Here is a 12,839-nt window from a genome sequence, read left to right as displayed (position 1 = left end):
GTGGTATATATTCACAATGGAGTTTTATTCAGCCATAATAATAAAAATATGTCATTTACAGGAAAGTGGATAGAACTAGAGAACATTATATTCAGTGAAATAAGCGAAACTCAGAAAGTCAAGGATCATTTTATCTCCCGTGTGGAAGCTAGAGAAGAGAAAGAAAAAGAAAGGTGGGGAGATCTTACAAAAATTGAAGGGATATTAGTATAATAGAGGAAAGGGACCAGAGAGAGGGTAAAAGGGATATACAGAATAAGTATTAGGGAAAGAGATTATTAAATTGTTATATTATGTACATATGTGAATATGCACATATCCTACTATTATGTACAACTATAATTCACCAATTTAAAAACAATGGGAAAGGGGGGAGGTGCAAATGTGAAATAAAGAGGTGATCAAAGTGATCAAAGTGAGCCAAGTGGAAAAAAAAACTGTTTAATCTATGTGACTATCTATGGGAACCACTTTTCAAATAGTGGAAACAGCCAATACAAAGTTCTAAGGTGATAATGCAACTGGCTTCAGTAGAGCGGCACCAAGACAATATAGTCAGAGTACATTAAGAGAGAAGAAAATTAGTATAATAAAAGCAATCTGATAGCAGATCTTGTAGGGCCTGGGAAGTTTGGAAATCAGTTGTGGGTGTTAGGGAGAGAAGTGACATTATCTGGCTATTATTTAACAAAGTCATTGGGCTGCAATGTAAGAATGAACAGTGATCAAGGATAGGAACTGACTGAGAAAATACAATAATCTAGGTAACAGGTGATAGTAGGTTGGATGAAGGTGATGGTATTAGGAGGATGAGAGAAGTACTTAGGTCCTGTAGATATCTTGTAATCAATAGTTTCCTCATAAATTAGATGTGAGGTGTGAAAAGAAGCAAGAAGTAAAGATGACTCTATGGTTGGTGGCCTGAGTCACCGTATGTAACTATCATGAAAATGGAAAAGATGGGTTGGGTCAGGTTTGTGAAGGGAAATCCAAACTTAATTTTTGGAGTGCTTACAAATTGTTTATTAGATATCCAATCTGATTTACTAAGTATACAGGTCCAAGCTAGATATGTAAGTTAGGAGATAACATAATACTAACATTTTTACAGCTTATGATTAAATGAAAAAAATTAAGTGTAAACAAAGGTGAACACATAAAAAGTCAATTCTTTAAGTAGAAAATAAATAATTCCTGACTTCATAAGAAAAAAGGATTTATTGTATCTTTTCTAGAATTTACTTACATGTCTTAATAGTCTTCCCATTTTCTCTTTAAAAATTATTGTATCTAGTCAAAACATTTCATATTTCAAATCATAGAATTTGTTAAATTGCTTTCCACTAACCAGCAAGAAAATAGTTATTCTGTATTCTGAGTCATCTGCTGCAAGGAACTCAGAAAATGTCAACACTTGCTTGTCTTAATACTAAAAATGGAATTGTCTCTTTCAATGTTTTGCCCTCCAAAAAACCTAAATGATGTTCTTGTTATATGTCTGCAGTTTTGGCTTCAGTTTTATTTTGGTCCCATTACTAAAAATTGGATCCATGCCTAGAATTTCTCCAAAATAATAATAATAATAAATCCTGGTTTTTAAATACAATGTTCAAATGGAAATCACAGACTTTGAGAAAGAAATAAAGTTACTAGCTTAAATTTTAAAAATACCACTGTGTTTCACTTGTCCTTCTTTTTATATACTCCTCCTGTCATTCACTAATGATTGCAATGGAACAGAATAAGTGAGATATTTAGAACTCTCCTAATTCAAAAGAAAAGGGGATTGGATAAGAATTTTGATAGAAGGGCCCTCTCAGGAGTGTAGTAAAATAGTATTAATTTGTTTTAAGTTCTACATTTTACTTCTATTTCAAGTAGAGGTATTTATGTTACTCTTATTTCCGACACTAATTTTTCCCATTAATCTTACTTTTGGATATTCATTTGCATTTTATACATATGAGAAACTTGTAGTTCATTTCCCTCTGTAGCCGCTTATACCTCATGAGACCTGGACCTCAGCCCAAGGTCTTTGTGTTTCTTACATGTTGCCCAGCATAGAACATAAAGCTAATCTTTCTAGTGTTCTACCAGTATAGAAGTATGTGTTTTACCTCTAGAAAGACAAAACGCAATAGAGATTAAGAATGTGGGCGTTGTTTTCTATCATATGTGGAACCTAGAGAGAAATAAAGAATAAAAAATAAAAGGGATGGATGACAAGAGGGAATCCCATGAAAGTAGAGGGAATAACAGTGGAGTAGACGAAAGGAATGAAGGGTGAGGGAGGAGGGATGGGAAAGGGAGGAAGTGTGGAAAGAAATTGACCACACTGTTCTGTGCATGTATGAATGTACAGTGAACTCCACTTTCATGTATAATTACAGTGTAACAATTAAAAAGTAATAAATAAATAGAAGAAAGATCAATTAGGGAGAGAAATTAGTGAGGAAGAAGAGGAATAAAATGGCAAATACTGGGGTTTGAAATGGAGAAAATGTGTTATCTATGTATTAATAATACAAGACGAACCACACTAGTATGTCTAACTACAATGCACTAATAAAAACCAATTTAAAACAAAGAACATAGTATTTGGAGAGGGATATCTAGTTGTCACTCTGGGACACTTCAAATAAACCAAAAACATGGAGTAAGAATTAAAAACTATTAGGCATTATTGCAATGAACTATTTTTAGGGTAATAAAAGCTGGACTATTATATGATTTTTAAAAAGATGGACGAAATAAGAATTAGATTATTCTAAAGAATCTAATTTGAGTTTTATTTTTTGCTTTCATTGAATCACTTTGTTTTCATCATGAGAATATTATGTTTTTCCTGGCTTCACAGCTGGTAGTAAAAATTAATGGCATATGATCTGAATGTATAATATAAGCTTCTTTTGTTATTATACAACTGTGGCTTTTTTCCTCCTCACCTTACCTATAACTTGTTGATTTGTGTTCGTTTATTGGGGTAAACAGACAAATATTAAATTTGTGACTCTTCATATCATTGTAAGAATATCCTGGACATGATATGATGGCTATTAAAATAATTAGACATGAAATAGAGACCGAAAAAAAAAACCCACTATTCATAGTGACTTTCATGTGTGAGATGCTAAAAATCTGTAAGAATCAGGCAAAGTGTTCAGCTTTCAGCAGTTCAAGTTGGAACTGCACATTGGAACAATTAGTTTTACTTCATCAAAAAAAAACCATATTTTCTTGTCCCAAACTGTATTTCTTGTCCTGCTCAGCTGTATGAAAATTTCTGATGTTGCAGAGGAAGTCCCTAGAGGAATATCTATGATTCAACACGTATTAATCACAACTGCTGGATGCAAAAAGGTCCCCTACAAAATGATGTATCAGTAGCACACATGATCATGTGTGAAAATTTCAGAGAAAGCCACACATTTTTCTATTACTATTATTAAGGTTCAGCAGGAGCTCATAAACTTTTGGTTCCATGGAAGACTTTGTCATTCTTCCAGAAACTAATTTAAATTTACAAACTATGTAATATTCAACATCAAAACAGAAATATAAGATACTTAAATATATACGTAAATTTTGTTGATGAATTATGTCATAGTATTTCACTATAGTGATGATATGGAATGAAAAATAAAACTCAGATTCTTTAGAACAATCTAATTCCTATTTCATTCCTATTTTTAAAGTAGTAATTACTATCCAATATTTCAACTCTAGTGTTTAATATTAGAAAAATTGACCTTCACTTTGTGCTTATTTCAAATGGACTATTTTAGAAGTAGGAAAACCGTATTGATATAAATTAATGACAGAAAGGTTGAATGCATTTCAATAAATCTATACACTATTAAATTGTAGTGCTATTTTCTCCTAACCATTAAAGGAGAATTTTTAGAAACCAGTGGTGATAAAATCTTCTCTTATACTAAATCTTTAGATTCCTATGTAGTAAAACACACCTTTTCAGAAAAGCAGAGTCTAGGTTTGATGATTCCTCATTCAAAGAATGGTCATATAGAGACTTCCTAAGAAAAATTATTAGAAATGAAATTTTTGTCAATTTCTTAAATTTAAAAAGAAAGCAAACTTATACATACACATTAATATAATTTTCTTAGGTATAATTGAATGACTTAATTCTGGTAATAATATTTGAAATTTTATAGCTATTAAAATATTATGATGAAATTATCTCTTTATAGGATGCTTTTAAGAACTTTCAGTTGGTAATAAATATATCTTTAATCTATTAATTTCACATAAAATTATAAATTGGGGCTCATCTTAGTCTGTTGTGGCTGGTATAACAAAATTATATAACCTGTGAGGCTTGTAAAAGATGGACAGTTATTTCTCACAGTTCTGGAGGCTGCAAAGATCAAGGCACTGGCAGATTTGATGTTTGGTGACTTCCCATTCTTCACAAAGGGCCTTCTTGCTGTGTCTCACATGGTAGGAGAAAAGAGGAGTTTTCTGGCACCTCTTTATTGAGGGCAACAATTTCATTAATGAAGATTCTGCTATTATCACTTCCTAAAACCTCCAACTATTGATGTTTTTACCTTGGGTGTTAAGGTTTCAATAGCTGAATTTTGAGGTTACAGAAACATTCTGACTAGAGTGTGAAACAAGAAGACTTGGAAAAGACAAAAATAGGTGTGGTATTTTGTTAAGGTTATAGTCTTTTTTCCCTTTTATTTAAATATTTCATCAGCAAGTCACTCAAATGCCTTCTTCTTATGTTCTGTGAACCTGTGTTTAAACAGTCATCACTCTTTATGTGATAATAATTATAATAATTAATTGCAGTATTTTTTAAATATATATATATTTATTCCGGATTTGAAAATAGAGGATCTATAATGGATCTTTAATGTATTTTTTTTTGTAATGATACTAGTTTAAAAAAATCCATATGCACAGCAAGAAAAGCGTCACACAGGAAGGGTATCCTAACACAATTTTTTAAATGTTTTGGTTTTTACTTAAGGCTGAGCAAGACAATGGCCATCCCCTCCCTGCCTTTGCCAGTTTACACATTGAAATACTGGACGTGAACAACCAGAGCCCCTATTTCACAATGCCAAGCTATCAAGGCTACATCCTTGAATCTGCCCCAGTGGGAGCAACCATTTCTGACAATATAGATTTAACCACTCCTCTAAGAATTGTAGCTCTGGACAAAGACATAGAAGATGTAAGTGAAATATGCATTTTTTCCTTTTGTTTTGTTAATACTTATTCTTATATTTATGTTGTTTTAATAAAAATGTTACAAAGATATGGCTACATAAACTATAGAATACAGGATATTTAAAATCATTATAATGATTTAATTCCATACTAAAGATGTTTTTTAAAAATGTGTTTGAATTCATTAACTGTTTTTTTTCAGTTTGCAGCATTTCAGTATACAATAGAACAGGAAATGTTTCACTTGGGGTTTGCTAAGTCACCAGGGCAATCTTTTGTATTAATATAAATTAAAAACTGTTTTACATAATTACTGATAGGGAAAAAAATAATGCTGTTACAGAGTGAAAATGAAAATCATGACAGTGGACCAAGAGTGTGATTAGGGGGAGTTTATACCATCTGTTGGTACTCTCTTAAAGAAAACACATTTGGGGACAACTGATGGACTCAAGTCTGGTAGTGGCTATTGACATGACCACTCCTCCATCGTTGTCTTCTGGTTTTGTGGAACTGACCCTATCTGCATGAGTGGAAAGTGGTCCAGGTTGGACAAATCAGAGTACTTTACTGCCTTAGTGAGAGTCATTTTATGTGTGGACTTGACAGAAAATCTATACCAGAGTTTTCCTCAAATATACCTTCATGACACATATTTCCTTACAGAAAAAGCTTCTAGTTCAGGTACAAAACATTCTATATTTGCTATCCTGAACATTTCTTCATCCTCAATTTCTGACATTTCTGCTTTACTCACTACATTTATCAATTACTTGTAGTTCCCTGCATTCACCAAGCTATGTTTTACCTAATTGTGTTACATATTTTTATGTTTTGAAAACTTTCATCTTCTTTTATCCAGAGCAGCATGGATAGCTTATATTTAATGTATGATTTTATAATTCAGCTTAGGCATTTCCTTACACAAAAATCTTTCAGGGCATTCATTGCCCAAGTTGCATTGCAAACACTCTCACAGTGCATCTCTCTATGACTCATCCAACTTTGTAATGTGGGTCTTTCTCCCTCATGGAGTTTAAATTTCTTGGGAAAATGTCCTATATGTTAATAACATATGTATCCTGAACACTACCAATTCTCAGCACTTGATAGATTTTAATAGTTCTTCAATTTAATGATAAATTCAGACATGATTGAAGAAATGATAATATCTAATATATGATTCAAAAATTATAATGATATTAAGTTAGTTAATTCCATAATTTGGAATATGGCCCATTCCATGGTTAGCCAATTCAATTCTGAGACAGTTCTTCCTTATATTGCTATGAAACCAACCTACTTGGAACTCACTTATTTTCTTTAAAATTTCAATTTACCAGAGCATAGAATAAATCTGTGAAATAGTCACTAATGTGTTTGAAGATGAATTTACATTCTTCTGCATCATCTCTTTTTGCTGACCAAACATTCATTATTTTTATGACATATATTAGTTCATTGCTAGGATCTTTAAAAATCTGCATTAACAAGAATATTTCAAGGTGGTTTTTCTTTACAATAAAAAATTTGCTTCATGGTGAAATCTTGACATTAATGAAAGCTAGAATTAGTGAAAATAGTCAGCACAGGGATAAACTGTTTAAGAATAAAGAGACATGTCACCTTAGACCAGTATCACCAATAAAATTGTAAATTAAGCTCAAATGTAAAAACAGAATTGGTCACTGCAGGGCTAGGCTCCCATGAATTGTTTTAAGAATAGCTCTAACAGGGCAGATACTAAGGAGTGACAAATTTGAATTAATAGGTCCAAAAATCAAGTTGGACTTCTTTCTTCAATTAATTAGAAAATGAGCACAAAGGTTTAAGAAATGTTGTTAGGGATTGAAGAGTTATGATGTTCTTCACAGTGGAGATTTTGTCTTAGAAAGAATCCTAAGAGTCATAGTAAAACTGAAAAGAGCAAAGTACAGAAAAAAAATACTTATGCCAGTGTTTTTTTTTTGTATAAATGCATATAGACATATACAGATTTATATTTATTTGCACAATATTTATGAATCACTTACATTTATGATTTTTAAAGGACTCTGACCACATTATAGTTTCAAACTAGTACTAGGTAATGTACAAGGTGTGTAAAAAGGAGATCTGAGACTGCCATGTTTATAATGTCAGAACAACTAAAAACTGATTATTGAATTCCATTTAGAAAATAATAGTGTAGAGATCACCCATTTGACTGGTAAAAAGAGAATTGTTTACTTACCATTCATCCATTTATGTAAGTTAATTTCCATAAAGTGTTATTGTTTCAAGACACAGATATCTTACTTAGAAATAAACTCAATATATTCTTAAAGATATTAGGTACTTTAAATAAATACTTATAATAAATATCATTGATACATAATATGTATGTCACAATAATAAGAAAAATGTTACATGTATTTTGAGAAAAGTTGTTAGAGATTGGAAAAATTGATTTTTCTCTCTTACTAGTGTACATTTTATGTATCATGTTGTAATTGTAATTATTTACATTTACATTTTTTTCATGTCTAATTTGTATATAGGTTCCACCTGGTGGAGTTCCTGTAGGTATTAGGCGCTGATTTTGTGACTGTTCATTGCTGTGGTTCATTTCTTTGTGTTTTTTTCTTTTTTCTAGTACAACTTCACTATCATTTATAAAGATATCTAAAAAAAGCTTTATGAAAGTTTAAGTACATTTACATCATATTATTGATTATTGATTATTATACCATGAAAATTTGTAGTTCACAATGAAATTTTGTAGTTTGTAATTTCATTGTGAATTTTGATAAAGATTATTTATTTATTTATTTATTTTGTCTATTACAGACATTAATAATTCATTACAGCATTCTTTCTAAAAGACTAAATTTTAAATTGAACTTTTCAGAACTAGGTACCTCAGCAACTACTTGTTAATTAATTAAAATTTCATATTAGATGAAATTTTTTATCATTTCCTGTTATGCTTTGTCATACCTATATATGCATGTACCTAGGTAAGTATACATACATATGCACATATGTACATATGTGAAGAAGTTTTATGTGCACCTGTAAAAACATGCATATATTCTTGTGTGTGTGATGAAGTGTCTTGATACCCTTATGTACCCTAAATTGGTTTAAAATTCACTAATGTCATATTTGAATTCTAAATAATGGGATACCTTTGCTTATTTTACATTCATGTATTTGTTTACTATGGTTTTATACATGTATTTAAATTTATATTCATTTTTATGTCATTTTGAGTGTGTGTCAGAATTTATTTTACTCTCAAATAATAATATATAAGTCAATGTAGTAATAAGTCATGCTTTTAGTATATACCAAATGCATATTCTATAGTAAATATTTCCTTATGTCACAGAAGAAAATGATTTTAATCAATTATCTGTTTATATATTGATTTAGAATACTACCATTCATTTTAAATAATCCAACAGACACAACTACTACAAAGTATGTATTCTCTATCATTATTTTTCTACTTGTATCCTAGTTTATGAAACTTAAAACTATGAATTGAAATGTGTTATATAAATAGAAATGTTGACTGAACTTAGCACATTTATTATAGGAATATAAAGTTCTAATATGTTAATGAAATACAAACTGAATATTATGATGCAGTTTGTCAAAGAAAGATTTAAAGTTATAAAGGGTTTGAAAGAAGGATATTTGACTTCATATATACATTGTTCCTTACTAAATTTTTTACATTACTGAACTTGTCAAGATCAGCAAAACCGCTGTAAATACTGTCAATCAAAACAATAGTTTTGTTGATGTCAATGCATGAACACTGAAGATTGATATTAATATTACATAAAATTTTCACAAAATGCATAAAAACATAATATACTTTCTTAAACACTCATATCACTCTTGAAAGTGGTATTATTTTAAAAAATCAAGCTAAAATATTAAACTTTGAATTATATTTTGCTGAAAATTTCCAAATATGTCTTAAGTTTTTGTACTTAAACATCAAGATACTCACCAATAGCATCTGTGTATGATATATACATCTATGTGTGTATGTATGTACACATACATACATACATATAAAATCTACTATTTTAAGTAAATATAAATATCAAAGAGTTCTATTTCAATCATAGATTAACTGTGTAAAATAAATTAAAATGATTTATGAAAGGTCATGTATACTTCTAATTTTATATATTACATTATCTCTTTTTTAAGAAATAACAATCTGTAATCTTAGAGGATGTATTTATTGGTGTCTTGCTAGTTACTATAAGAGAAGTCAAGAAGTTGAGAAATAAATTATCAAAAGATTTAATATCTTTGTTATGCAATATGAGACACTTTATAGATTATCAAATTTGTGTATCATTTTAAATAGAAACATTTGACAATGAAATCTTAGGATTTTCAGATAATTGATAAAACAAAATGATTCCCTTTGTGACATACTGCAATAGACTATAGCCACACACATACACACAGTTGCTTACAACTCAGTGAAGTATTATAATATTATAACACCTGACACATTAAAATGTTTAAAAAGCTCATGAGTATAGGAAGGAATATATCTAGCTAATTTGGTAGGGGCTACAGTTGAATGGAAGAAAAGAAATTAACAGATAACTAAACTATTAAGTAAATAAAGAAATATTAAAGGATTTGTACAAAAAGAAAAAAAAGAAATAGTAAACAAGCCACATAGCAAAACTTGCTACTACATATTACTGTACCTTAAAGTTATTAGTAATATGAAGTGTATTAGATGCATTGTTGTGACGTTAAGAAAATTGAGAAAAAATACATGCTATTTATTTTGATATTGATGAATGCTAATATTTTTGATCATCTTTGAAGTAATAATTGAATTTCATCCTGACAGTAAAGTGTAACAAAATAATGAGAATCTTCTAGAATGTGGTTCAAAATGTTACTTTTATAAATAAATAATTCTATTTTAAAAATTGAGTATCATATTTGATTATTCAAAATAACCCACTTTCTATCCATATGTTAAATTGATCTCATGACATTAAAATGCAAATTTTAATGTTTGAAAATATCAGATTGTAAGATCACTTGCCCATTGTATTTTAATGTATGTGACTACTTTGTAATATGCAGACCAATGGAAGCTATTACCTTTAGCATTAATTTTTGCATTATTTGGAGATAAATCTTAAATCAAAATCATGAACACAGAAATTACCACAAAATGAGATATTATGAATGCATAACTTCATGTTCAAATGAAATTATTCATTTTAAATTTTTTAAAGAAATACAGATTTCAGTTTTGAAATTTTTTACAAGTTAAAGTATACTGTGGTTTAAAGTGTGCCCACTTTTAATTGTATTAATGGGTTTTACAACTTTCTTTTTTCACATAGAAAATTTAAAAATGTGAATCCTGGTTTTATTTCCAAACGAACATTTTTTTAACAATCCGTTACTTTCTGCTCTGTCCTCTGTCCTTGATACTAGACTTAGAAAAAAAGTTCTTTCTTATGAAACTGTGTTTCACATCATACTATTCATAGTATTTTAAAAGGTATCATATCCATAAAGATACCTTAGCTCCCTGTATTATATATTTTTATTTTTCATAGTCTTCCTCATATTCCACTCTCTCAATATTCACCTTTTGTTTGCCCCAACTGCTTTCCCTTCCCACTACACATATACCAATCCAAGTGTCCTTGTTTTATATCTGTTTTTTTCTCTGAATTGCAGAGAATAATTATCATTCAGTGTTGGCAATAAAATTGTGAAGAATTTTCTGTGTCAAGTTAATTATCTCTTATTCTTGAACCTTTGAATATGCTTGAACATCAATATGCATTATCAATTTTTCCAGGCTCTCTTAATAGATACCTGTGTTAAATTCATATTTTTTAAAAAAATAATCTGAAATATTTTAATTAAAATAAGTGTTATGTTTCCATTTGAAAAACCTTTGCAATAGTAAAATGAGGAGAAAGCATGATATTTATGGATAATGAATAATACATAACTGATTTTATTGCTATTTTAAATTAAACCTTGAACAAGATATGAGCAGTTTATTACTACAAATGAAGTAACTGTAAAATCTTATAACTAAACTTCTGGGCTCCAATTTCCTTTTCTTACATTTATTTCTTATTTCTTGGATCCAATATAGTTATGGAAAATATTGATATTAAGTAGTAAGTAAGAATATATTCAATTGGATTGCTTTCTATTCTTTTTATTCTTTTCCTTGTTTTTTTGATATTAATTACAGCAATATTTTTCTTTTAAAAAATAGTTTTTCAATACGAGGGCTTGAACTTTTGTTCCTGTGCGCAACCTCTGTACCTCTCCGCTACGTCTCCAGTCTTCTAGTACATATTTTAAAATATTCTGCATTTCACACTACAGGTCACCATTTTTTTGACCACCTTAGATTATTCATGAGTAAATATCTACTAACATCTCTTTTTTTCTTAGTAAATCTTAATACATTTGTACATATATTTTTGTAACAAACATTAAAAATTAATTTTTAGGTAATTAAACTAATAGCCACATTATGTAATCAACTTTTCAACAATGAACTTTTTTTTTTTAAGACAAAAGACCCAGAGCTTCACCTTTTTCTGAATGATTACACATCAGTCTTCACTGTCACGCAGACTGGTGTCACTCGCTACCTCACCCTGCTGCAACCAGTGGACAGGGAAGAACAGCAAACTTACACATTTTCGGTAAAAAATTTCATATATATGCATGTAAATGTCTTCTGTCAGTTTGAAATGGAAAGAGATGTCTGGTTAAAATTGACAGGGTCTATGATTTGAAGAGAAAACCTCAATATTTCAGGTAATGTTGAAGAAAATATCAATTGCAAAAAATTCTTCATATGTATCTCACCTTTTTCAGTATGTAAATTTGTGTAGCTACATTAATATTTTCCCCACAAAAGGAAAACACTTCTTCAGTCTTCACCATACACTAAAAATTAATAATATAAACTAGAATTCACCAAATAATCCTGTCATAAACTTTTTGTTGTATTTTCAATTTTGTCATAGGGTTAGGCTAGTAATTCTCAACTGAGGATATTTTTTTTACATTCAGAGAATGTTTTGTAACATATGGAGGCATTTCTGGTTGTCACAACGGAAGGGAGTGCTACTGGCCTCTAATGGGTAGATACAAAAATATGGCTCTGAAAATCTTATGACACACCGAACACCCCTTACCAAAAACTATCCAGCCCAAATGTCAATAGCATGGAGAAAACATGGGTTGGGGTTGATTAATCAAGGTTTGGGAGTGAATATTATTAAAGTTGTGATTGCACATATTTATTATGAAGTAGAAACACAGACACACACACACACACACGGACTAGTATAATAAGGTTAAGAGATAAATACAGATCTAAAAACTATGTCAGATCCTTCAAAAAAGTGTAAGAAAAGTTGAACAGATAACAGATGCAAGTTATTGAACTTGGGATTTCTTTCTGGACAGGCCTACACATCAAAAGACTGGAACTTCTAGAAAATCTTATTTAACAATTAGTTATGTGTCTAAACCTTATTAGACACATAGTTGATTCCAGAAGCCATTCTCACAAGAATGGATGTCTGATACTTATAGAATTGATTTTG

The 12,839-nt window shown here is 29.9% G+C and overlaps 1 protein-coding gene across 1 annotated transcript in view; it reads left to right on the top strand.

The window, feature by feature from the left end:
- Window positions 1-12,839, top strand: part of LOC144255071 (protocadherin-15-like) — a 452,955-nt gene that overhangs the window by 141,133 nt on the left and 298,983 nt on the right. Inside the window, 2 exon segments of the mRNA XM_077799103.1 lie at window positions 5,000-5,206; window positions 11,793-11,927. Coding sequence (XP_077655229.1) covers window positions 5,000-5,206; window positions 11,793-11,927 — 342 coding nt within the window.

Source organism: Urocitellus parryii, chromosome 5 (assembly GCF_045843805.1).
Source record: "Urocitellus parryii isolate mUroPar1 chromosome 5, mUroPar1.hap1, whole genome shotgun sequence".
Lineage (NCBI taxonomy): Eukaryota > Metazoa > Chordata > Mammalia > Rodentia > Sciuridae > Urocitellus > Urocitellus parryii.
The sequence above is the reverse complement of the archived record's forward strand: the minus strand, read 5'-3'. Positions and strand labels throughout refer to the sequence as shown.